A 27,996-nucleotide genomic window follows, 5' to 3' on the forward strand; every position below is an offset into this window, starting at 1 on the left:
AAATGCTTAGACTGGGTTCATATATTGACTCTGTTACTTTTTAACTTTTGTGACTTTGGGCATATTACTTCTGTGAGACTCAGTTTCCTTATTTGTAGAATGGTTAAAATATCAGTACCTTTCTGTTAAGTGTAACACTTTACACTGATATAAGTGCTTTTACGTATATAGTAAAAGCTCTGTAAGTGTTAACTCTTCTATTATTAATGCAACTACTACTGTTGTCATCATCATCTGTGGAATGTACAAGGTATTTCTGTATCATGCTACTAATATTATGGTAATAACCAGAACACTGAAGAATCTCTTCTACTTTCAAAATAACCTTTTTATAATTTTGTTTTAAAAAATAAATTAGTTACCCATTTTCATATAAATTTGAAAATAAATAATTTTATTTTTAGGGTTCTGTTAGAGTCTCGAAGAAAATCTAAGAAGATTACAGCCAGAGGAATCTTTGCAGGTGCCAGAGTGGTACGAGGAGTGGACTGGCAGTGGGAAGATCAGGATGGTGGAAATGGACGTAGGGGAAAGGTACAGTGTTTTTCTTAGTTCGTCATGTATTCTAGAGTACTATACATTCAGAAGATTTTTATTAGTACCACAAATGAATTTCTTGGCCCATTTTTGTCTATGCCAATGACAGTTTTAAAAAATTTTGTTTCTTTTTTTATTTTTCTGGAAGAAAAATGGTGTTCCTGCTCTTTTGTATGCATTGGTGTTTTCCTTGAGAAGGTTGTTAGGTAGGTTTTACCTTTCCACCGTCAGGCTTTTTTTTATATTGTCATTTTTTTTGCCCAGATTGCCTTTCTGAACACCCCGTTTGGGCCATTCATCCCTAAGCAGTATCTCACATTCTTGACTTTCTTACTATTAAAAGTTCATTTGAATTGACTTGTTTTATATTCCATTGCCTTAAAGGCCTGTTTCTGAGGGACAATGAGCACCTATTCTGTTGTTGCCATTCTCAGTTAGTGTGCAGAGCTCAAGAGTTTTATAAGTAGGTCAAAGCAGAATATTTTGTAGGGTGAGATGAGAGACCTCAGCTGATCCAGGTGGCAGGGAATGGGGGGGCAGAAGGGAGAGTGAGTGTCGTCATTACATAGTCCAAATAAGCCAAGTACACTAAGGACGTGAGTCAGGCTCGCTTCAGCAGTATGTCCTCAGATCAATAAAAATGTTACAATGGCAGTGAGGATCTTAGTGATAAGAGTCTTCAACTTGTCTGGCACATGAATCAATGGTTGCAATCTAGATGGGTCACCCTCCATGCCTGGTGCTCAGCAGTTAGCCCGAAAGCTCCCTTTATGTCCTACGATGGATGCCTTTGCCTCTTTCCTGGCTGGATCTCATGTTTTCTGTATTCTTTTTTTTTCCTTTGAGACAGAGTTTTGCTCTGTTGCCTGGGCTAGAGTGCTATGGCATCAGCCTAGCTGACAGTAACCTCAAACTCCTGGGCTCCAAGCAATCCTCCTGTCTCAGCCTCCCAAGTAGCTGGGACTATAGGTGTGCGCCACTACGCCCGGCTAAATTTTTTTTTTTTGTATTTTTTAGTTGCCTGGCTAATTTCTTTCTATTTTTAGTAGAGATGGGGTCTCATTCTTGCTGAGGCTGGTGTTGAACTCCTGAGCTCCTTGGCCTCCCAGTGTGCTAGGATGCAGGCGTGAGCCACCAGACCTGGCCATGTTTTCTATATTCTGTTAATGTCATCTTACTTAACTTACTCTCTCTTTTGGTAGAGCACACATTCTAGTAAGTTCTTTTGAAAGAGTACCTGGGAAGTAAGTTTTAAATACTTTCACTTTGAAAAATGACTTTTTATTTTTCTCCACAATTAATTATATGGTCAGAGGGTTGCAAGTTATTCTTCCATCAGCTTTTAGAGGCAGTTACTGTTAAAGTTTGAAGCCACTTAAATGGAACTTTCTGGGTTTTTGCTATATTGGCACTTTTTGGGGGATAAAAGTAGGCGTTCTTGAGACTTTGAGTCATCTGTATTACATTTTTGGTTTGTTACGATTTAACACATCTTGCATTTTAAGAACATAATGAGGAAAAATAAATGAAGCCATCTTGCACATGTGACTCTGAGTGAGGGAACTTCATATAGTAAATCTTTAGGGTAACATTGTTAAGTACGTGTTTAAGACCAAATGTAATTTTTATTGTCTGACTTACTTTTTTCTGTGTATGTGAATGAAGAACATTAATATCCTCCCTTTCCATTCAATGTTGGCTGCTCTATTCTACTTTTCCACATTAATTGGGTGTAGTATAGTCTTAGAGAGCTTCTTTTTTTTTTTTTTGAGACAGAGTCTTGCTCTGTTGCCCGGGCTAGAGTGAGTGCCGTGGCGTCAGCCTAGCTCACAGCAACCTCAAACTCCTGGGCTCAAGCGATCCTCCTGCCTCAGCCTCCCAAGTAGCTGGGACTACAGGCATGTGCCACCATGCCCGGCTAATTTTTTCTATTATATATTTTTAGTTGGCCAGATAATTTCTTTCTATTTTTTTTTTAGTAGAGACAGGGTCTTGCTCTTGCTCAGGCTGGTCTCGAACTCCGAACTCCTGACCTCGAGCTATCCACCCGCCTCGGCCTCCCAGAGTGCTAGGATTACAGGTGTGAGCCACTGCGCCCGGCCTGAGAGCTTCTTAAGTACTACTACCCATGTTAGTATTTTAAGGCTGTTTTTGTTTCACAAGTACTTCTGAATACATGTGAATTGGGGGTTTCATATAGGTATGCTAGATCATATTTGTTTTTTGTTTTTTTTAAAGTTTTTCTTTATGGAATATTTCAAACATATACCAGAGTAGAAAGAATAGCATAACAAATACCTGTGTACCCATCATTCAACTTCAACAGTCATCAAGTTTTTTTTTTTTTTTTTTGAGACAGGGTCTCCCTCTGTTACCTGGGCTAGAGTGCACTGGAGTATCACAGCTCACTGCAACCTCAAACTCCTGGGCTCCAGCAATCCTCCTAGCTCAGCCTCCCAAGTAGCTGGGACTACAGGCACACGCCACCATGCCTGGCTTATTTTTCTGTTTTTTGTAGAGATGGGGTCTTGCTCTTGCTCAGGCTGGTCTTGAACTCCTGGCCATAAGCAGTCCTCCTGCCTTAGCCTCCCAAAGTTCTAGGATTACAGGCTTAAGGCTTAAGCCACCACACCTGGCCATATTTTACCTTTTGAGTGTTAGAAACTATTTTTTTGTAAGGTTATATGGTGGTTAATTGAGCAGAAATCATAAAGCAAAGCAAAGCAAGGCAATGATGGTCTCAAATTGAGGGTGATGGATACCTCTGTTGGAAGGCAGGAAAATGGGATTGATGAGATGTCTACAGGGGACTTGAAAAGTATGGGTAATATTTGTTTTCCTTAGGTTGGGTAACAGTTACATGGATATTCATTTCATTTTTTTATTTAATTTTTACATATGCTATATTTTTGTAATGTATAGTGTATTTCAAAATTTAAAAGAATAAATGGCCTCATTTATTAACAATTTAAAATATTTCTGAAATGGTTCATTAGATCTTATATATAAAACTCTTTTATTTCCACAAAAGCACCATAATATACGTAGCTTATGAACTATTTCTTTAGTACAAGATAAAAGGGAAATATCACTATCTTTTTTTTTTTTTTTTTAAGAAACAGGATCTTACTGTCGACCAGGCTGGAGTGCAGTGGCGTGATCATAGCTCACTGCAGTCCTGAATTCCTGGGCTCAGGTGATCCTCCCACCTTAGTCTCCTGAGTAGCTAAGACAACAAACACATGCCACACTCAGCTAATTTTTAAATTTTTTATAGAGACGGAGTCTTGCCATGTTTTCCAGGCTGGTGTCAAACTCCTGGGCTTAAGTGATCTTTTTGCCTCGGCCTCCCAAAGTGCTGGGATTACAGGTGTGAGTCACAATGCTCGGCCTCATTTTATATTTTATTTAATGTAATAGTATGTTTTTAAGTCTGTGCCTTAAAAATTATACTTAACATCAGCCTGTCATTCTAAGTCACTATGAAGGGTGGCTGATTTTAAGTGTCAAGATGGAGAAAAGTAATCTGAATTCCATGTGTACAGTTTCCCACTCTTAGCTATAGATTGGTTTACTTGAGAATGCCGAAGTTTAGTGCTCACTGTTTTGTCATTTTTGTGTCCAGCTTGAACATCTCAAATCAGAAAATCTGAAATCTGAAGTGCTCCAAAATCTGAAACTTCTTGAGCACTGACCTTACACTCATAGGAGATGCTTATTGAAGCCTTTTAGATTTCAGATTTTTTGATTTAGGATGCTCTAAGTATAATGCAAATATTCCAGCATCTGAAAATGTCCCAAATCCCAAACTCTGGTCCTGGGCATTTTGAATAAGGAATACTCATCCTGTACTTAATTCTCGGCCCTTAAGCAATAGCAATCCCAGTGCTTTTTTTTTTTTTCAATCCAGTGAATTAAAGAATAAGTCTAGTTGGATATGGGGCCTAGAGATTGTGCTGCGTTTCCATTGTATCCATGCTGTTTTAGCTTAGGTGGTCTGCTTATTTGGGGACAAATGTGGGACCTGCTGGAGGAACAAAAGCAACTCATGTCATCTTTGAGTGTTGCCACCAAGGCTCTTGAAGAACATTGTGCTTCTCAATTTTTAGGTGACTAGAGAGTAGTTTTATCTTGAATAATTTTGGATATTTGGGCAAAGCTTTAAAATTTTGCATTGAGTAATGGTTTAAAAAAATATGCTGTTCTTAAACTCTTTAAGAATACAAAGATTTTAAATTTTGTATCAAATTGTTTATTTTCTGATATTTTATTAGTATAGTCCAATAACCTCCAAATTTAAAATTTCTACAACAGTTTTGGAAAATACCTTATAATTCTGGGAAAATATAGCTCTAACGATAATTTCATTATATGTTAGAAGTGACATATATTTGGCAAGTAAGTATTTTTCATGATCCTGTTACACAGGTTGATAGGTGAAATGATTTTTAAGATATGAAAGTAATAATTAAAAGAACCTTCCTTCTCTTTTAAAAACTTCTTTTCTTAAAAACTTCTATCAGGTAACAGAAATCCAGGACTGGAGTGCCTCAAGCCCACACAGTGCAGCGTATGTTCTCTGGGATAATGGTGCTAAGAACCTTTACAGAGTTGGCTTTGAGGGCATGGTAAGTAGTGAAGAACCACACAGATGAAATGTTGGATGGCTGAATAGCCCTTGTGCTCTTTTATTTTTTTTACCTTTTGCTGTTTCCCTTTGTCAGAATATAGCCATCTGAATTATGAATATGCAACAGGAAGGAAATCTGTAAAGTGTGAATTTAATAAATTTGTGAGACCTTTACATTTTTACTATGTTTGTCTAAATTATTTAATAGTAAATATGATTTTGCCCTCAGTTAATGTTTGGGCACCTTACTATATATTGATTGTGTAGAGCTGATCCATTATGAATGTAAGTCTGGGGGATTTATTTACTAAAATCTATCAAAAAGGATTTAAAGTCGTCTGTAAGACCATTCCTGTAAAACCATGGACCTGGAGGTATTACAATGAGGTTTTATGGTATATTTGTATTCTTTTTTTTTTTTTTTTGAGACAGAGTCTCGCTCTGTTGCCCAGGCTAGAGTGAGTGCCGTGGCATCAGCCTGGCTCACAGCAACCTCAAACTCCTGGGCTTAAGCGATCCTACTGCCTCAGCCTCCCAAGTAGCTGGGACTACAGGCATGCGCCACCATGCCCGGCTAATTTTTTCTATATATATTTTTAGTTGGCCAGATCATTTCTTTCTGTTTTTAGTAGAGACGGGGTCTCACTCTTGCTCAGGCTGGTCTCGAACTCCTGACCTTGAGCGATCCACCCGCCCCGGCCTCCCGGAGTGCTAGGATTACAGGCGTGAGCCACCGCGCCCGGCCGGTATATTTGTATTCTGTGCTCCAGTAGGTGATAAAAGTATAAATTATAATAGGTATTAAAATTATTTTTAAGGAAATTTTTTTCCCCTGTAAGTTTTGAAGTGTAGTGTTGATAATTGAAAATGATTGACCTAGAGACACCTCGAGTTACTTAAGGGTTTAGAAGAATAATGGAGGCTTACTCAATGGATTGCCCTATGATTCTGCATTTTATGCACCATTATTCAGACAGTGATCTTGATATTTATAGAGCATAATGAATGCCAAAATATTAATGCTTTTCATGTCCTTTCCATCTTTAATATGTTCCCCATTCAAAGAATTGTTTCATTTTTGTTTTTTTCCAACTATCTTGTGTCCCTCATTAGGAAGGGAGAAAATATCCCACTGTCCCCTTAATTTATTCCATTTATATATAAAAGCCAACCATGTGAATTTAAACAAATACATTATGTGCCAATTTTTATTATATATAGCATCAGTTACCAGTTTTTCATTATTATCTTCATGCCTCTGCTTGTTTTTAACTTGAATTTTTGTAGGATTCTGAGTGATTATAAATTTCTTTCATATGAATGCTATATGCTATATGTAATTAGGTATTTAATGAGTAGTATATATAGATTGATGGCTGAGTAGTACTGCTTTCTATGGTTACACCATTATTTATTTAATGAGATGTCTGTCAGTGGATATCTGGATTGGGTTTTGTTCCCTCCACCACTGCTGTAGGCAGTGTGTCAGTAAGCATCTTGTTCATATCTTTTTGCACATTATGGGTATATTTCCTTAGGATAGATTCTGGGTTAAAGTATTACTTTAAAACAATTCAACCCCTGTGTCTCTTTGGTCAGAATTGAATGACAGCAAAAGAGGCTTGTAAGAGTTGGGTTCTGTGTGCACCTGTGTGTATGAATGCATGCATGCCTGTGCATAAAGGAGCTCCTTTCCTCAATAAAGAATTAGAAATACTGATCACCTACTATGTATGCTAGGTACTATTAAGCACTTTTTTTTTTTTGAGATAGCATCTTGCTCTGTTGCCCCAGCTAGAGAGAGTGCAGTGGTGTCATCATAGCTTACTGCAACCTCAAATTCCCTGCCTCAAGTGATCCTCCCACCTTAGCCTGCTAAGTAGCTGGGACTATAGGCACTCATCACTACACCTGGCTAATTTTTTTTTATTTTTTGTAGAGATGAGGGTCTCACTATTTCACTGAGACTTGTCTTGTGCTCCTTACCTTAAGCTATCCTCCCTCCTTGGCCTAAGAAAGTGCTAGGATTATAGGTGTGAGCCACTGTGCCTAGCCATATATTAGGCACTTTTACTTAAGTAAATCCACTACTGAATTTTCACAGTACAAGGTTGTTCTAAGTCCACATTTTCTGTAGGTTTTATTATACCACAGCTACCTCCCCATTCAAAGCTCTTTATAATTTGTTTTATTATAAAAGATAAAGGATAAGGAACTTTCGTCAACCAAGTTATGGTGAAATAAGAACTAAAGTTGATGTAAATAGGAAAATTAACTGGACAAGGAATCAAAAGACTGGATTTGGTTCCATCTTTTTCCACTTTGTACTGGCTGTTTAGTCTTGGACAATTTTTAGTTTTTTTCTTTTTTGGTAAAAATAGCTTTCAAATTGAATGTGCTATGCACATTTCAATTACTAGATATTTGTTGTCCTTTTTTAATGTGGTTTTAAAAATATTGTAATTAATATTTATTATAAATATTATAACATCATCTAATAAGATTCAGGCATTTTAATTATGAGCTTTAAAAGAAAGCTAAAATAAATCAAGCATGATCTATATGAAGATTAGGTTTCTAGTTTTTGACAAGGACTTTTGAAAACAATATTTAATGTGTTTGTTAACCCAGAGCTACTTCTGTTGTGGGTATGTTCTGAATGAATATTTGTTCTTATTTCAGGTATTGAGCCACATTTGAAGTTTTCATGTGTGATTTTTTTCTGGTTTCTTTTCTTCTTAGTCTGATCTGAAGTGTGTCCAGGATGCCAAAGGAGGTTCTTTCTACAGAGATCACTGCCCTGTGCTAGGTGAGTTAACAGATTAGAGAAGATTACTAAATAATGGGTCAGAGTTCATGGACTCGGTAAAATGTTTAAATTGGACTTTATAAAAATTAATTACCATTAAAGTTATTTAGAGAAATACTTTTTTGGTTTTAAAGCATTTGTTCCTTTACTAAAATTTATTTAGACTCAAAAGAGTTGTCATGCCTGGAGAATTGATATGCCATTTATGTCATAATATATATTTAAAACTTTAATCTTTTAACTATAAACTTATATCATCGAAAAATTTTGCATTAGATTACATCATTGTTGTATATCATACACTATTGAGAGTAGAATTTGACAAGTTAGTGCTTATAAATTCATTAGAATTTCTATAAAATTGTCTTCTTAATACAAGAGTAGCTCTAAGATTAAGGTAATATAATAAATATGATTTTATGTATCACCACAATAAAAAAGAGGACTAGAAACCAAAACTATCTTTATTTTATGGATTTACTGTTGTAAGGATGAACACTTGTTACTCTCTCCTGATCAAATCTTTAGTCTCTGAATGTTTTCATTTCTCATGTGAACTGTGTGTTCGTCTTTCCAAATCACAGGACTTGCCTTTTTAGCACATATTGCTTTCTTGCAGCATACCTTAATTTTTTTTAAAAAGGAGAATGTAGCAAAAATACCTGTGTTTTGATGAGCTCATCCATTTTTCTTGCTTTCAGAAACTTTCTTACTTTGTATCTTGGTTTCATAGGAAAAATGCAGAGTCAACATGCATTTTGGTTCTCTCGCATAGTTTTTTATGATCATGAATCTTTTATCTCACAGCTAGCTTTGAAAATAATTTAGGGAATAGGCTTTAAAATATTTAAAAATGCTCTTTAGGGCAAAAATCACAAGAACCATTTGTTAAAAAATAGTACTAAGCACTTCAGAGAAAAAAAATAATTCCAGTTTTCTTTCATATTCTCTAGTTATTCATAAAAGTGAATATTTTCAGCACCCAGAACTTTGTGTTCTGACATAAGGTTGGATTTTGTAGATTCTAGCCTTGTTTAGTCTTTGTTGTAAATCATCACATTATTTCAATTATTGAGTGTGATTTTTTTACTTTCTTTAAAGCTAATTCTAGAATTTCATACTTACAGTGAAATCTCCAAGTATTTTAAGATTAGATAGCACCTAAAACTAATATATCTTGCTATTAATTCTTGTTTAAAAATAATGAAGTTGCATGTTGTTGCTGTAATTTTTTTTCCTTTTCTTTTTTCAACTGTGTCTGAATTTGCAGGTGAGCAGAATGGCAACAGGAATCCTGGTGGATTACAGATTGGTGACCTGGTAAATATAGATCTTGACCTAGAAATTGTACAGTCTTTGCAGCATGGTCATGGAGGATGGACTGATGGAATGTTTGAGACTTTAACTACAACTGGAACTGTTTGTGGCATTGATGAAGATCATGACATTGTAGTACAGTATCCAAGTGGCAATAGGTAGGTGATATTTCTCAACTTTTGATGATGGCAAATGAAATTGTTATATAGAGAACTTTAAAGAAAGCAAAAGAAACCAAAGACTCATTAAAGCTAGCTCTTAGATGGTAGATAAAAATTTTGTGTGTGTATGTTTTGCGTATATGTGAATTTATATGACTAGATTTGTGATACAATGTTCTATACACTATTCATTTTTCCTTCTGGAGTAGAATACATTATATCAATATTAGGTCTAAGTGGCTAAAAACTTCTCTGTTGCTGGGTCTGGCACACGCCTGTAATCCCAGCCACTCTGGAGGTTGAGGTTGGAGAATTGCTTGAGCCCAGCAGTTTGAGTCCACTTTGTCTGCCTGTCTCTCTCTCTCTCTCTTTTTTTGAGACAGAGTCTCACTCTGTCTCCCGGGCTAGAGTGCAGTGTGGTGTGATCATAGCTCACTGCAACCTCGAATTCCTAGGCTCAAGTGATGATCTGCCTGTCTCAGCCCTCTGAGTACCTGGGACTATAGGCATGCACCACCATACTCAGCTAATTTTTACATTTTTTATAGAGATGGGGTCTCACATTGCCCAGGCTGGCTGCAAGTTATCCTCCTGCCTTGGCCTCCCAAAGTGGCTAGTATTATAGGTGTTAGCCACCATGCCTAGCCAGCCTCTCTCTTTAAAAAAAAAAAAAAAAAAAGTTCTGTGTTCATAATGGACCATGTCAATCTACCCTGATTGAGAAGGGTTATGTTAAAACTCTTGTGACCCATATCTCCAGGGTCATCTCTCTCTCTCTCTCTCTCTCTCTCTTTTTATTGATACACAATAGTTGTACATATTTTGGGGGTACATATGATATTTTGATATATGCATATAATGTGTACCAATCAAACCAGAGCACTTGGGATATCCATCACCCCAAACATTTACCCCTCTCTATGGTGGGAATGTTTCAATTCGTTTCCTCTACCTATTTTGACCTGTAGAACAAATTATTACTAGCTATAGTCGTCCTACTATACTATCGAACATTAGATCTTATTCCTTCTAACTATAATTTTGTACCCATTAACCAACACTCTTTATCCTGTCCTCGGCTCTCTCCTTTCCTTCCCAGCTTCTGGTAAACACCAGTCAACTCTCTACCTTCATGAAATCCACTTTTTTATTTCCTTCATGAGTGAGAACATTGGGTATTCATCTTTCTGTGCCGGGCTTATTTCACTTAACATAATAACCTCCAGTTCCATCCATGTTGCTGCAGATGACAGAATTTCATTCTTTTTTGTGGCTGAATAATATCCATTGTGTATATATACCACATATTTTTAATCCACATCCACTGATGGATACTTAGGTTGATTCCATATCTTGGCTGTTGTGTATAATGCTGCAATAAACACAGGAACGCAGATATCTCTTCAATATACTGATTTCCTTTCTTTTGAATATATACCCAGCACTGAGATTAGGGAATCATTTGATAGTTCTATTTTTAGTTTTTTGAGGAACCTCCATACTGTTTTCAGTAGTGGCTGTACTAATTTATATTCCCACCAACAGTGTATGAGCATTCTCCTTTCCTCATATCTTCACCAGCATCTGTTATATTTTGTCTTTTTAGTAAAAGCCATTTTAACTAGGGTTAGATGACATCTCATTGTGGTTTTGATTTGCATTTCTTGATGATTACTGATGTTGAGTATTTTTTTCACGTACCTGTTTGCCATGTGTATGACTTATTTTGAGAAATGTCTATTCAGATCTTTTGTTCATTTTTTATTGCATTATTATTTTGTTATTGAGTTGAGTTCTTTATATATTCTGGTTATTAATCCATTGTTGGATGGATAGTTTGCAAATATTTTCTCTCATTCTGTGGGTTGCTTCTTCACTTTTGATTGTTTCCTTTGCTGTGAAGGAGCTTTTTAGCTTGGGCAATTGCATATGTCTATTTTTGCTTTTGTTGCCTGTGTTTTGAGGCAACCTTCGTCCAGATCAATGTCCTGAAGCATTTCCTCAATGTTTTCTTCTAGTAGTTTTATAGTTTTAAGTCTAACATTTGAGTCTTTAATCCATTTTGATTTGATTTTTGTTTGTGGTGAAAGACAGGGGTCTAGTTTCATTCTTCTGCATATGGTTGTCCAGTTTTCCTTGCACCATTTATTGAAGAGACTGTATTTTCCCTGGTGTAATGTTCTTGACACTTTTGTCGAATGTGAGTTGGCTATACGTGCGTGCATTTATTTCTGGGTTCTTTATTCTGTTCCATTGATCTATACGTCTATTTTTATACCAATACCGTGCCATTTTGGTTCTTGAATTCAGATAGTGTGATGCTTCCAGTTTGTTCTTATTGCTGAGGAGTGCTTTGCTTATTTGGGGTCTTGTGCATGGTTCCATTTGCATTTTAAGCTTGTTTTTTCTATTTCTGTGAAGAATATCCTTGGTATTTTGATAGGGATTGCATTGAATATGTAGATTGCTTTGGGTAGTATTAGCATTTTAACGATATTAATTCTTCCAGTTGTTCCATTTATTTGTGTCTTCTTCAGTGTCTTTTATGAGTGTTTTATTGTTTTTCCTTGTAGAGATGTTTCACTTCTTTGGTTAGATTTATTCCTAGGTATTTTATATTTTTGTAGCTATTGTAAATGGGATTGCTTTCTTTATTTCTTTCTCAGATTGGTCACTGTTGACACATATAAATGCTACTGATTTTTTATGTTGATTTTATATTCTGCAACTTTACTGAATGTGTTTATCAGTACTAACAGTTTTTTTTTTTTTGTGGAGTCTTTAGGTTTTACTAAGTATAATATGTCATCTGTGAACAAGGATAATTTGACCTCTTCTTTTGCAATTTGGATGCTCTTTGTTACTCTTGCCTAATTGCTCTGGTTAGGACTTCCAGTACTATGCTGAATATAAGTAGTAAAAATGGACAAACTTGTTTTGTTCCAGATTTGAGAGGAAAGGCTTTCAATTTTTCCGTATTCAGTATGATGTTAGCTGTGGGTTTGCCATTTTGGGCTTTCTTGTGTTGAGGTATTTTCCTTTAATACCCAGTTTGGTGAGAATTTTTATCATAAAGGGATATTGAATTTTGTTGAATACTTATTCAGCATCTCTTGAAAGGATCATATTTTTTTGTTTTGTGTTTTTAGAGACAGGGTCTCACTCTGTTGCTCAGGCTGGAATACAGTGGCATGATCACTACAACCTTGAACTCCTGGGCTCAAGTGATCCTTCTGCCTCAGCCTCTTGAGTAGCTGACACTACAGGCACATGCCACCATGTCTCACTAATTTTAATATTTTTTGTAGAGATGGGTCTTGCTATATTGCCCAGGCTGGTCTCAAACTTCTGGCCTCAAGTAGTCCTCCCACCTGGGCCTCTCAAAGCTGAGATTACAGAGGCATGAGCCACTGTGCCTTGTCTTGATCATATGGTTTTTGTTTTCAGTTGTGTTATGTGATGTGTCACATTTATTGGTTTGTGTATGTTGAAACATCCTTGTATCCCTGGGAAGAATCCCACTTGATCATGGTGAGTGATCTTTTAATGTGGTGTTGTATTTGGTTTGCTAGATTTTTTTGTTGTTGTTGAGACAGAGTCTTGTTCTTTTGCCCAGGCCAGAGTGCAGTGGCATCATCATAGCTCACTGTAACCTCAAATTCCTGGGCTGAAGTGATTCTCCTGTCTCAGCCTCCTGAGCAGCAAGGACTATAGGTGTACCACCATGCCCTGCTAATTTTTCTATTTTTTGTAGAGATTTTGCTTTTGTTCAGGCTAATCTTGAACTGCTGGCCTCAAGCAATGTTCTTGCCTTTTCACTCCCAGAGTGCTAGGAGCCACCGTGCCCGACCTGGTTTGCTAGTATTTTGTTGAAGATTTTTGTAGCTGGAACTACAGATGCATGCCACCATGCCTGGCTGGTCAATTGACTTTTTGAAAAGGGTCCAAGACGCTTTAGTGGGGAAAGAATAGTCTTTTCAACAAATGGTGCTAGGACAGTTGAATATCAAGAAACAAAAGAATGAGGTTGGACCCCTACCATACACCATATGCAAATATTAATGTAACAGCTAAAATTATAAAACTCCTAGAACAAAATACAGGTGTAAATCTTCATGACCTTGTATAAGACATAGGTTTTATAGATATGATCCCCAAAGCAGAAGCATCCAAAGAAGTGGAGACTTTATCAAAATTAAAAACTTTTGTGTTTCAAAGGAAACTATCAAGAAAGTGAAAAGGCAACCCTTGGATGGGAGAAAAAATTTGCAAATTATATGATTAATAAGAGACTTGTATCTAGAACCTATAAAGAACTCTCAAAATTTAACAGTAAAAGACAACCCAGTTGAAAAATGGGTAAAGAATTTGAATAGGATATTTTTTCCAAAGAAGCTATAGAAATAGCTACTAACCCCAGTGTATTATTCGGCTAGGGCTACTGTAACAAAATACCACACACTGCTTGGCTTAAACAACAGAAATTCATTTTCTCACACTTTGGAGGCTAGAAGTTCAAGATTAAATTGTTACCAGGGTTAGTTTCTGGTGAGGCCTTTCTTCCTGGCTTGTAGATGGCCATCTTCTCTCTGTGTACACTCATATGGCCTTTCTTCTATGCACAATTGGAGAGGGAAGAGAGATCTCTGGTGGTGTCTCTTCCTCTTATAAGGACACTATCCTATCAGATTAGGGCCCCCGCTGTATTACCTTATGTAACCTTAATTACGTTAGTAAAGATCCTATCTGTAAATATAGTTACATTACAGGTTAGGGCTTCAACATATGAATTCTAGAGGACATAGATCAGTCCGTAACAGTCATGAAAAGATGCTCGATGTTGTTAGTTATTAGGGAAATGCAAAGCAAAACCACAATGACATATCACTTCACGCACTAGATGGCTGGAATCAAAAAACCAGATGATAACAAGCATTGGTGAGGATGTAGAGAAACTCCAACCTTTGTATATTGCTGGTGGCATTGTAAAATGGTAGAGTTGCTTTAAAAAACAGTGTGGTAGTTCCTCAAAATGTTAAACATAGAGTTACAATATTACCCAACATTTCTACTCCTTAGGTATATACTCAAGAGAATTAAAATGTATGTTCACACGAAAACCTGTACATGAATGTTTATAGAAGCATTATTCATAAGAGCCCCCAAGTAGCATCAATCAAAATGCCCTTCAGCCGATGAATAAACAAAATGTGTTATGTCCATACAGTGGTATATTATTCGTCTACAAAGTGGGATAGAGTACTGACACATACTGCAACACGTATGGATTTTGAATACATTATGCTAAGAGAAAGAAGTCACAAAAGGTCATACATTGTGTGATTTTATTTCTATAAAGTGTTCAAAATAAGCAGATCCATAGAAACAGAAAGTATATTCCTGGTCATTTAGGGACTGGGGAGAGGGCTAAATTTGGAGTGACTAATAATAGTTATGGGGTATCTACTAATAGTTAGGAGATGATAAAAATGAAATTCGAGGCCGGGCGTGGTGGCTCATGCCTGTAATCCTAGCACTCTGGGAGGCGGAGACAGGAGGATTGTTTGAGCTCAGGAGTTCAAGACCAGCCTGAGCAAGAGCGAGACCCCATCTCTACTAAAAATAGAAAGAAATTATATGGACAGCTAAAAATGTATATAGAAAAAATTAGCCGGGCATGGTGGCACATGCCTACAGTCCCTGCTACTCGGGAGACTGAGGCAGAAGGATCGCTTGAGCCCAGGAGTTTGAGGTTGCTGTGAACTAGGCTGATGCCATGGCACTGTAGCTTGGGCAACAGAGCGAGACTCTGTCTCAAAAAAAAAAAAAAAAAAAAAAAGAAATTAGATAGTGGTGATGGTTGTACAACTCTGTCAGTATACTAAAAACCACTGATTGCACACTTTGAATAGGTGAATTGTATGGTATGTGAATTACATCTTAAAATAAGGTTGTTATCAAAAAAAGTAAAAAATGTCCAGCTATCATATATCACAAAAACATTAAAGAAGGAAAAAGGAAAAAAATCTTAAAGATGCAACTTAAGTTCTTTTTTTTTTTTTTTTTTTTTTTTGAGACAGAGTCTCACTCTGTTGCCCAGGCTAGACTGCTGTGGTGTCAGCCTAGCTCACAGCAACCTCAAACTCCTGGGCTCAAGCAATCCTCCTGCCTCAGCCTCCCAGGTAGCTGGGACTACAGGCATGCGCCACCATACCCGGCTCATTTTTTCTATATATGTATTTTTAGCTGTCCAGCTAATTTCTTTCTATTTTTAGTAGAGACGGGGTCTCACTCTCGCTCAGGCTGGTCTCAAACTCCTGAGCTCAAATGATCCACCCACCTTGGCCTCCCAGAGTGCTAGGATTACAGGCGTGAGCCACTGCGCCCGGCCTTAAGTTCTAACTAGTGTGTACTAACATGTTTTGTGTTAAATATTCTCTTGTTTGGGAATGGTAGATTAGCACAAATTAGGATTATTACTTGCAGAATTCTTTCTTGTTCAGAATTCTTTCTTGGGCAGTAGAGTGTTAACAGTAATATGACAGAGTTCTGGAAAATAATCTTTTTTTTGGTTTTTTATTCAAGAACATTTGTTATGCACTTATCTGTATTAGGCTCTAAGATCAGGAGTAGAATTTCAAAGGCAAGACATGGTCTCTTGCTTTGAATGGGTTTGTTAACCCTTTTAGTTTGCATAAACAAAATGGAAAATAACTTTAACAAAATGTTATAAAGGTAATACGATAGGTAAGTATTCAGAGTTTTCTGAGAGCTCAGGAGAACAGTGGTGATTTCTACAGGGCAAATCAGAGAAAACTTCAGAGAGGTATATAATTATACCTGGAGTAAGTCTAAACGATTAGGTTTTACCAGGATGGGGAAGCACTCTAAGCACAGGGAACAACTTTAGTAAATACTGCTGTGTTCAGGCTCTATTGTAAGTGTAGTAAATTTTGGGGTATTGGGAACGAGGTAAAGGGCACTGTTGTTGATAAGACTGAGAAGAAAACTTTGAGTATCTGATTTTTATCCTGAACTGTTCAGAGGCCTTTCTTTCTCTTTGAGGGTTACTTTAGAAAGAAAAGTTTACTTGTGCTGGGCATGGTGGCATGTTCCTGTAGTCCCAGCTACTTAGGAGGCTGAGGCCGGAGGATCACCTGAGCCCAGGAGTTTGAGTCCAGCCTGGGCAACACAGTGAGACCCTTGTCTCTAAAAGGAAAAAACAAAAAAAGAAAAGTTTGCTTTCATGGTTATAGGAGCTTAGTAAATAGGTTTTTATATGATGTGACCACTTAGAATCTTTCATATGCTAATAACAATTTGAATTAAGGAGAAGAGGATATAATATGGCCATAATGTAGAAACTTATTTTATGAGGGAACTTTTTTCCTTGGAGTTCAATGCGGGATTAGGGGAATTATATTATACATTGTGGTACATCTGTTTGATGGAATATTAAGTAGTCATTAAAATGACAGTTCTGAAGATGATAACAGCATGGAAAAATGCTTATATATAATAAAGAAGTCAGTATCCAAATTTGTTTTGATAGAGTGATTACAATTATGTTAAATACCCATGCATGGCAAATTAAAACTAGATACTGTTTTTTGATCCTTGAGATTGGCAATGATAGGGAGAAATGGTATACTCTTTGTAGAGCAGTTTGGCTCTAACTATCAGAATTGTAAGCAAATGTATACTTTCCTAAGGTGGGAGGATGGCTTGAGCCCAGGAGTTAGAGACCAGCCTGGGCAACAAGCAAGATCCTGTCTCTTAAAAAAGTGAATCTGTAGTGAAATACTGACCTCATGTGCACAAAGATATAATTACAGGGATTTTCTTTATGGTATTGTACATAATAGTGAAAATTTGGAAGTATTTTAAATGATAGTCAATAGGAGAGTAGTTAAGTACATTATTGTATATTCAAGGTATGGAATACTCTGTAGCAATTGAATTAAGTAGATCTATATCTGTGACATTGAAAAATCTTCAAAGATGTGTTCTCTGAGAAGAGAAGAAGTGACAGAATAATATATATTATATATCACATTTATGGAAAAGAAAACAATTCTGTACATTATAAATTTTATCAGCATACATATTTTAGATCATTCAATATGAAATGTCTGATTTTGAATCAAAAGTTTCGTTTATCTCAAACAAGAAACAGTACAGTTAATCAAAGTGTGCGCCTAAACTATTGACACAGGTTGCCATCTTAACAGTAGCTTGTTTCTGCCAGCATTGAAGAAGCTTGGAGAGTGAGTGGCAATGAAATTGCAAAAGGTGTTTTCCACAGCTTGTTGAAATTAAATATTTTTCCTTTCAAGAAAATGTCCAAAGCCTGGAAGAAGTGGTAGTCAGTTGGTGCAAAGTCTGGTGAATACAGTGGATGACAGAGAGTTTCCAAGTCCAGCCTCTTTAGTTTGAGCAGTGTTGTTTGTGCAACAAGTTGTCAAGCTTTGTCTTGCAAGAGGATTGGCCTGTCGCTATTGACCAGTCTTGGCTGCTTAATCACAAGCATCCTCATCATTTTGTCCAACTGAATGTAGTAGACATGTGCTGTAATGGATTGACCAGGTTTCATGAAACTGTAGTGGATAGTACCAGTGCTGGACCACCAAACCAACACCATTAGCTTTTCTTAATGAATATTTGGTTTTGGACTGACTGTGTTTTGGCATTTCATCTTTATCCAACCATTGTGTGGAATGCTTGCAATTATCAAAAAGAATCTGTTTTTCATCACATATAACAACATGGAGTAGAAATGTTCACCTTTATGTCATGACAGCAAAGAAAGGCAAGCTTTGAGACAGTTGCTCTTGTGACGCTCGTTTAATTCACACAGTCCTCATCTATCCAGCTTCTTTACCTTGCTGACTTGTTTCAAATGGTCCAATATTATTGGAATAGCAACATCAAACTTTGCTGCTAATTCATGCATAGGTTGAGATGGATTCGCTTCCACTACAGCTTTCAGCTCATCCATATCCAGCTTGGTCTCAGGTCACCGACGTGACTCATTTTCAAGATTAAAATCACCAGAATGGAACTTCTCAAACCATTGACATACTGTGCATTCATTAGCCACATCCTTCCCAAACACTTTGTTGATATTTTGAGCTGTTTGTGCTGTATTGGTTCTATGCAGAACTTGTATTCAAAAATAAGATGAATTTTTGACTTATCTGTGGTTTCACAAAAATTGCTCTAAGAAAATTTGGCAGATAATCACAAGCCAAACCATGCATTTGAAAGAATGAGGTTTTACCTTCACAATAAAAATAAAACAAGAAGTGTCAAAGTGAAATGTCAGAGATATCAACTGTCTAAAACTTAGTACTTCAGGAAATCAGACATTTCATACTTAATAACCTATATTAATAGAAGATGTGTAAGGATACATAATAGTGCAGTAATAGTAGTTTCTAGTGTGATAGGAATGGTGATCTGGGTGTGTTTATGTGAAATGGAACTTTGAATTTTATTTTACATGTTTCTGAAATGCTTGAATTTTTTTTTTCATTATAACAAATCTTCAGTTTATTTGAAGCAATTCAGTTTCAAAAACTTTAAGTTACAGCAGTCACAGAAAAAACAAGAAACAGAAACAATAAAAGAATAATCAAAAGTACTGCATTTTTTTGTTTGTTTTTAACACTGTCATGGCTTTATTCAAAACACAGTTGCACAAAAGTATTAACTTCAAAGTTTTTAAGAAGAGATTCTTAAGGAACTTAACACACTATATGCATACTGCCATACAAAGAGCATGAAATGCTTGAATTTTTAACAATGATTGTGTGTTCATTTTTATAAAAATTTTTTTAAAACATGCAGGAGAGAATAAATCTAGTCAAAAGTATACTAAAATGTTAATAGTTGTATTAGAGTGGTGTGATTGTAGAAGACTCTTTTCCCAAATTTGTGTAATAAAAATTATGAAAAGGAAATACAAATTATTCAGGATGTAATTGCAAAGGATTGCCTTGCTGTTTTGATCTGCTTTAAGAATGTTTTGTGAAAATTAAATAAACCTACCCATTTTGAGTTTTAGCTTTGCTGTTGTAGGTGGACCTTCAATCCTGCTGTTCTCACTAAAGCAAACATTGTCCGAAGTGGGGATGCTGCTCAAGGTGCGGAAGGAGGCGCCTCCCAGTTTCAAGTGGGTGATCTTGTACAAGTTTGTTATGATCTGGAAAGAATTAAACTTCTACAAAGAGGACATGGCGAATGGGCTGAAGCGATGCTTCCAGTAAGTATGTATAGAATAGTTTTAAGGCTAGGAATTACAATATGCTTATTTAGTTTTTGATAGTAAATGAATGTTAGAAACTAAATTGGCATAAGCCTTCCTAGAACTGTAGCCTCCATTGACAGCTAGGCATGCTTGTGCCTTTTGTGTTCTGATGTATTCCAGTTAAATTAGCCTGGGAAGGTATGGAAGAGTAAGTTATATGATTAGAATTATTGGTAATTTGGGGTGAGTTGACAATAAATATTATTGTAGCTATGTTTAAAGAAAGATATTGTTTAGAGGTACATACTGAAATAATACAGGAGGGGAGAATGGGTAGGGGAATAAATGAAACAAGATTGGCCCCAAGCTGTTGATGCAGCTGTATGATGGGTACATATTAAACAACTGTTTGATGGATTCCATATACTATTGTCTACTTTTGGATGTGTTGGAAATTCCTATAGTAAAAAATTAAGGGGGAAAAATACAGAATGTAGCCTTATAGAGTTTGAGATGATGGTAGAAAATTCCAAGTGGAAATGTCTAATGAGAAGTTAAAAATTAGAATTGGTGTGGGTGGGTGAGTGGGGTGAGGGTAATTTTGGCGCTTTTAGGAAAAAGGTAGTAATTGTCAAAGTAGATTGAATTTTTAAGAAAGAAGAGTTAAAACCTAAGGAATAACATTCTGGGAAAATGAACAGATTTAGGGATCTGAGGAAGAAAAAGGAGCTGGTCAGCAGAGAAAGGGAAGGACCTGGCAGAAAGATTAGACTGTCATCCGGAGAATATCTTCAAGAAGTTGGGGTTAAATGCTATAGAGAAGGGAAAAAACATTCCAGGGCTATCAATCTCTCTTCTGTGCTAGGAAGTAGTCAGGTATCATTATTCTTCACCAGTTTTCCAGTATTGTTATTTGCTATTGTATTGTGCTTAAGAGAATGAGTTTTAGACCTGGGTTTGAAATGGGGCTGATAATAGCATTTGTATTTCAGGATTTTATGTATTAGGTGCGTCAATGTTTATTAAGCTGTTAGAACAATATCTTCCACATGATAAGAGCTGCTGCTGATTGTGATCTGCATCTGACTTCCTTTCTCATTCTGTATATTTAAAACACTTGTTATTTCTACACCCATTTCTCTTTTGGAATCAGGGGTGATTCCAAAAAGGATTTAAACATAGATGTAAGCTTGAGCCCTTTTGGGCTCAGGTAGTATTTTGTGTTTTTTTTTAGTTCAGATTTTCTTTTTTCAGGCTGTATTGGTGATGGATTTGGGGCTACTTGAGTTGTAAGTTCTCAAGATATATCTCATGGGATTAAAAAAGGAGGCTTGAATATCACAAAATTTATATGAACTTCTATGAATAAAATAGACTTCTTTTATATTCTTGTGGAAGTATAGTAGTTTTATTTATTAAGATTATTTTAAAAGATACTCTTTAAATTTTGTAACTGTAATAGATAACTTTTTTTTTTTTTTTTTTTTTGGAGACAGAGTCTCGCTCTGTTGCCCTGGCTAGAGTGCTCTGTTGCTTGGGCTAGAGTGCCGTGGCATCAGCCTTGCTCACTACAACCTCAAATTCCTGGGCCCAAGCAATCCTCCTGCCTCAGCCTCCCAAGTAGCTGGGACTATAGGCATGGGCCATCATGCCCGGCTAATTTTTGCTATATATTTTTACTTGTCTGGCTAATTTCTTTCTATTTTTAGTAGAGATGGGGGTCTCTCTTGCTCAGGCTGGTCTGGAACTCCTGACCTTGAGCGATCCTCCCGCCTCAGCCTTGCAGAGTGCTAGGATTACAGGCATGAGCCACTGTGCCCGGCCATAAATAACCCATTTGAAAATGGTTATTCTTTCTTTTTTTTTTTTTCAGACAGTGTCTCGCTCTGTTGCCCAGGCTAGTGTGCCGTGGCATCAGCCTTGCTCACTACAACTTCAAATTCCTGGGTTCAAGCAGTCCTCCTGCCTCAGCCTCCTGTAGCTGGAACTATAGGCATGCACTACCATGTCCGGCTAATTTTTGTATTTTTAGTTGCCCAGCTAATTTTTTTTCCTTTTTTTTTTTTAGTATAAGTGAGGTCTTGCTCTTGCTCAGGCTGGCCTCCAACTCCTGAGTTCCAAAGATTCCTGCTGACTTGACTTCCCAGAGTGCTAGGATCACAGGTGTGAGCCACCAAGCCCGGCCTGAAAATGGTTATTCTTTAAAAGTGTTTTCATTAGGAACAAGTAGAATTGATACTTTAAACATACTAAAAACCAGTGATTGATTTTATGGTATATTCTTAGACTTGGAAACATGAATTTAACATTTTTTTCAAGACTTTAGGTAAAGTTGGTCGAGTACAACAGATATATTCAGACAGTGATTTAAAGGTGGAAGTTTGTGGAACATCTTGGACATATAATCCAGCAGCAGTTTCCAAGGTGGCATCTGCAGGATCAGCCATTAGCAATGCATCTGGTGGTATGTTTTGTACTGTGTTTCTTTAAAGGTAATATGGTTTACATTAAAACCTTTGCTAACTCCCCAGTTCTCATATGCAGATAATATTGTACGTGTGCTTGTTGGCTTTCTCCCAGATTACATAGCCTCACTTGAATGTTGACCATCTTTTAAACATTCACTAAAGGTTCGTATTTTTTTATGTGATGAACAGCTTTTTTCTGGCTGAAGTATCCCCTGGAAAAAGTCCCATGAATATGTGTTTTTTCTTGGGTATATCAAGCAATTCTCCACATCAAATCTGAGATACCTGAAATTAACATTCTGCTCTTTAAAACTTTTGTCCATCGCTTTCTTAGACTGCTTTGTTTTTGCTTTATTGCCAACATTGTTGCTAGTAGATGGCTTTCTTCCTGGATATTTTTACATATCAGATATATCTTTTTTTCTTACCATTTAATAAGAATTATTATAGGCCGGGCGTGGTGGCTCATGCCTGTAATCCTAGCACTCTGGGAGGCCGAGGTGGGTGGATCGTTTGAGCTCAGGAGTTCGAGACCAGCCTGAGCAAGAGCGAGACCTCATCTCTACTAAAAAATAGAAAGAAATTAACTGGACAACTAAAAATATATAGAAAAAATTAGCTGGGCATGGTTGCACATGCCTGTAGTCCCAGCTACTCGGGAGACTGAGGCAGGAGGATTGCTTGAGCCCAGGAGTTTGAGGTTGCTGTGAGCTAGGCTGACGCCGTGGCACTCTAGCCTGGGCAACAGAGTGACACTCTGTCTCAAAAAAAAAAAAAGAATTATTATTTATGTCACAATGAGTAGAAAGCCATGTTAAAATGTGAATATGCTGGATGCTTATGTAGACTCATCCCCAAAGCCTTTCCTTGTTATGCTCCAGCTTTACATACACAGACTCAGTTCATTCTACATGTTACATGTTACTGTATGTAAATTGTTATCATCCAGAAAAGAAGGTGGAACTATACTGTAAATGGTAAGAAACAAAAGGAAAACATTAGGTCACCTCCAGTTTTATTTTTGTACTACTTTCTACTTCCTCTGTTTTTTTGTCTCTTCTGCTTTAATTTGCTAGTGTGTTTAAAGTTTAAGTCAGGTGTTTAGTTTTACCTCAAGGTTAGATGGCATCACAATAAGCTGACTACCTACAAAGTAAAAGAGTGATGAATGGTTAATATTATACTCTAAAATAATGGGGACTTGGCCCACTTTGTGATTTTTCCCTTGCCCTAACTTTGTGATTTTTCTGCTTTCCAATAAGTACCCCAAGAATTAAGGAATAGAACTTGATAGCTTCTATATTGATTGATAACTATTTAGAAAAAGATATCTTATGTTTATCCCTGGTTCATTCTTGTTTTTGTCAAAATCAATCAGTTGACACTTATTAAAGGTATGTTATTGAAACTTAGATGTCCATTTTGAACTGAAAGGATATTAGTTTGTCCCTAAAATATGTCCCCAGATATTACAGAGATTAGTTACTTTTGAATCATAATCATTGATCTGTTGAATTATTCTAAGGTTTGTGGTATTGAGCTCTGAGAATTACTGTGGTATGCTTAAAACTTGAAGTTTGTATCATCGTGGTACTCCCATAGTAGTGTGTTTATTCACAATTTCTTTGGTATGACTTCTAAATTTTGAATTATTAGTATGTAACTCACCACTTTTTCTAAAATTCTAACTTGACATACGTGAATTGGAGAAAACTTAGAGTATTTATGGGCTTGAATTTAATGTAGCTTGATATAGTAGTGTTTATAATTTGCATGGATAGTTATCTGTAGCATAATAGAAAAAACATGAGAGAAATAATAAAAAGGAAAAGATTATAGGAATATGGATGATATCTGTTTTTTAGTAGTTAAGGGGTTGAGATCCTTCTATATTAGCAGCTTTATTTGATGCTTTACAGAAAGACTCTCACAACTCCTGAAGAAATTATTTGAAACTCAAGAATCTGGTGACCTCAATGAAGAATTAGTTAAGGCTGCTGCTAATGGAGATGTTGCTAAAGTGGAAGATTTGCTAAAAAGACCAGATGTGGATGTGAGCATTTTAAAAATTATTTTGAATCATATGGAAAAATAAAATAGTATAATGAACCTTATACCCAACAATTATTTAAGATTTTGCTACACGTGCTTCATTTATTCCTTCTTTCTTGGTTTTCTGAGGTATTTTAAAGCAAACACCAGATATTCCTTAGTGTGCACTTCTAAGAAATAGTGACATTTTCTTATTTAATACTATAACTTTTTTATTTTATGATTGACAAAACTTTAAAATTTAGGTTTTTAAGTGGTTAGGTTTTTTTTGGAAATTCAGTGATTTTTTTTCTCATGTAAATGTCATTTTATGACATCTTTCAAATATATTTTATTAAATTTCATTAGCAGTTGTCTATCTTTTCAAAACATTTAATCTACACCTTTTCTCCAGCCTTCCATGACAGTTTACTGTTTCACAGTTTATAAGGCAAGTGAATTAGAGGTCACGTATTCATATTTTATAACCCTTTCTAGGTTATGCTGTAGTTTTGCCATTCACACAAGCCATATTTTAAGTGGACAATTTTGATTCTAGCTTAGTTGTTGTATTTTGCATTTGTCATTGGTGTCATGCTGGCACCAATATTATGATCAGTGCCAGTCAAGAGATGGTAGTTGGAGTGGCAATTTGAATTATCCTGTGTTGTAAGGGCTTTTGTTGCCTACCTTTGTATGTTTGTTTTTAAGTATGCTATCAGTAGACACTTTGAAGAAGATCAGATTTATAATTATAAGGTATTAATGTCTTATTTCTCCTGTAATCTCCTGTGACATTTTAGCTTCATTAAAGATATCTGCTGCAGCAACACAACACAGCACCTTGATTGGTTGTGAGATATGGTACAAATAATTTGTTTGATATTGAAGTACCAAATATTTTTTCTGTTTGAAAGATAGAATCAAATTTCCTAAATCAGTCAAGCAGATTTAGATCTTATTAGATGTAATATTTTCCTTCATTTAATTACTAACTTATTTTAAAGTTATTTTTAACAGTGTCATACATACTAAAAATTTAAAGGGGAAAATAGTTTGTAAGGTTTATTATGAAAAATAATATCTCTTCCTTCTCACCCCTATTTTCCCATTTTTCAGAGGCAACTTTTCTTGGCTCTTTTAGCTGATGTTCTTCCTATTAACCTGAACACCCTCCGGTAGTATACCTCTGTTGTTGTGTCTCAATTTTTTTTCTTTTTCTTTTTTTAAGGAGTTATCTTTTGGTACCCGTTAGAAGGTGAGGATTCAGCTTTCTTTTACCACCTGCATCCCAGACACATACATACTCTTTCCAGCTTCTTCATGTGGTTATATTATATTGTGATTTTGTTTAGATCAGAATTACTTGTGCATGTTGTATAAATGACATTCATAGTTTAGCTGTGGAGTGTACTAGATTGTATTTTACTACAGAACTTTTTATTTTCATTGGCGTTCATAATTGTCCTTTTTCAAAAATTGAGATATATAATTTTCATACAGTGAAATAAGTGGATTAGCCAGTTTTGACAAGTGAACATGCCCATGTAGTCCACACCTCTGTTAAGATTTAGAACATTGCCTGGCTAAGTAAGAAGTTTGTACCTTTTTATGCTAGTATTAGCATAAGATGCTGTACCATTTACAGATTTTAAATAAGGATGAATATAGTTTTAGAAAGAACAGTAAGAGGTAGTATTGAAAGGTAATAGACTGCAAACACTAATCTTGCATAGTTGTTTAGTATCATACTTCTCTAGATTTAATGTGCATACAAATCACTTTAGGAAACTTGTCAAAATTCAGGTTTTATTCAGGAGATTTGAGGTAGAGCCTGAGATTTTGAATTTCTGAAGAGCTCTCAGGTAATGATAATGCTGCTGGTCTGGGAATTACATATTGGGTAACAAAAATGAAAGTCAGCACAAATAGAAATATAATGCAACCCATATATCTAATTTTATTTTTTTACAAGTCATGTTCAAAAGAAGTAAAAAGAAACCATTGAAATTAATATTAAAAGTAGATTTTATCTAACCCAATATATTTTAAATGTTATTTCAACATGTTACCAATTAAAAGATGATTGATATTAAAAAAAAAAAGATTTAGAACATTTCTTGCATTCCTAAAAGTTGACTTGTGGTCAGTTTTTGGTCTTTCCTAGTCCCTGTTCACCCTATACATAATTTTTAAATTTTTTCATTTGTTAGTAATCTGTATTTTTATAATTAATTTCTTTCTTTCTACATTCCTCTCTAATTGTCTAATCTTGCAAGACATTTAGGCACACCAGGTGTGTATTCATTTCATCTTCTGATAGAAACTTCTCAGGTTGTCCAGTGTGCTCCATCTGGACAGGTTGCCCTCTACACTTGATGCCCATTTGGAATGTCTCCTCACCCATCATCCTGAGGATTTCCTTCTCCTCTCCCCTGTGTTGGATTTCTTGTTTCCTGTATCCCCTGTCTTTCTGTTTCCACATTCGCTCTCTCTTTGGTGAAATACAGTTTTTCATAGTTTCTGAGAAAGGATGTATTAAGTTTTAGATGGGAATAGAATTCTAGGTTAGAAATATTTTCCTTTAGAATAATTCCATAATTGCTGTTGAAAGGACATATATTTTAATTCCTAATCCTACAAGTGAACTGTTTTTTCCCTCAAGCATGAGGATCTTTTATTTTGGTCAATATTCTGAACTTGCACAATGATGTGCCCTGCTGTGGATCTGTTGCTTTAGATGTTTGACCTTTTCAATCTGGAAATCATGTCTTTCATATCTAGAAGTTTTCTATAATTCTTTTAGCAGTGATTTCCTTTCTTCTAATGTCTCTAATTCTGGACTGTTCCTTGAATGTTCTTATTTTTTTTCCTCTATTTTTTTTCTTCTCTACCTCCTTTCTAAGAGGTCTCTTAACTTACTCTTTTAATCCTTTCAAGGTTTTCATTCCATCAGTTTTGAATTTCAGGTTTGTTTTTGGTTCTTTTCACATTCCTTTTTACAGTATCATGTTGGTATTTAAAGAGGCTGCAATATCATCTTTTTCCTTACTGAGTAAGTAGTCTTTTTTCTTATCTTTGCTTAAGTTTTTGTGTCCTCTAAGTTACACTTTTCTGTTTGTTTTGATCTCTGTTTTTCATGTCAAAGGCCATTCCTCAGATGCCTGGTGCTCCTTGGTTGTCTGTTCATCTATAATAATAGATAGTAAAAAGGCTTGCTGGGAACCTCTTGTGTCTGTGAGTGCATTTGTCAACTGTGGACTTTGTGGGGTGATCTGGTTGGATGTTTCTTTGGGTCACTCTTGGCATTAGCCATTAGGTCTTTTCTCTTGGGCTGGTGTGACTCCCCAGAGAGGTTTCTTGATTCTTCTGCTTATGGGGTATAAACCTGGCTGCCAGCCTTTGAATACTAAAGGAAGAGGGCTGGGTTCTTGGTATTCAGCATGTAAAGTTTACATTAAACTTTTCTTTTTGGTATTGTACCTCACCCTTAACAGTGCCTGGTTTCTATAGGCTAGAGACTGTACCATTTCCAGAGAATAAACTTTCAGGTTTCTGTTAATGTATGGGTAGACCACGGATCCAGGGATCTGAATGCTTTTTAGACAGACTTTCAACCAGTGCTTTTGTGTTTAGCACCCACCATCATATTTATCTCCGTATCCAGTCATCAGTTCTGAGCCTTGTGGTGTTCATTGGCAAAAAGATTGCTTCTCGGTTTTTCTTGTGGCAAGCCAAGGTCTGCTAAGTCAGTTCTTGTTTGTCTGCTTTCCAGCTTCCAGTGTGTATGCATG

The 27,996-nt window shown here is 36.1% G+C and overlaps 1 protein-coding gene across 1 annotated transcript in view; it reads left to right on the top strand.

Annotated features, from left to right (window-relative positions):
• The window catches only part of MIB1 (MIB E3 ubiquitin protein ligase 1), a 115,399-nt gene that overhangs the window by 25,153 nt on the left and 62,250 nt on the right, over window positions 1-27,996 (top strand). The window contains exons 3-9 of the mRNA XM_045527999.1: window positions 405-534; window positions 5,061-5,165; window positions 7,910-7,976; window positions 9,247-9,451; window positions 19,535-19,718; window positions 22,023-22,167; window positions 24,091-24,224. Coding sequence (XP_045383955.1) covers window positions 405-534; window positions 5,061-5,165; window positions 7,910-7,976; window positions 9,247-9,451; window positions 19,535-19,718; window positions 22,023-22,167; window positions 24,091-24,224 — 970 coding nt within the window. The remainder of the gene's footprint in view (window positions 1-404; window positions 535-5,060; window positions 5,166-7,909; window positions 7,977-9,246; window positions 9,452-19,534; window positions 19,719-22,022; window positions 22,168-24,090; window positions 24,225-27,996) is intronic.

The sequence above is a fragment of the Lemur catta genome, chromosome 16 (genome assembly GCF_020740605.2).
Source record: "Lemur catta isolate mLemCat1 chromosome 16, mLemCat1.pri, whole genome shotgun sequence".
NCBI lineage: Eukaryota > Metazoa > Chordata > Mammalia > Primates > Lemuridae > Lemur > Lemur catta.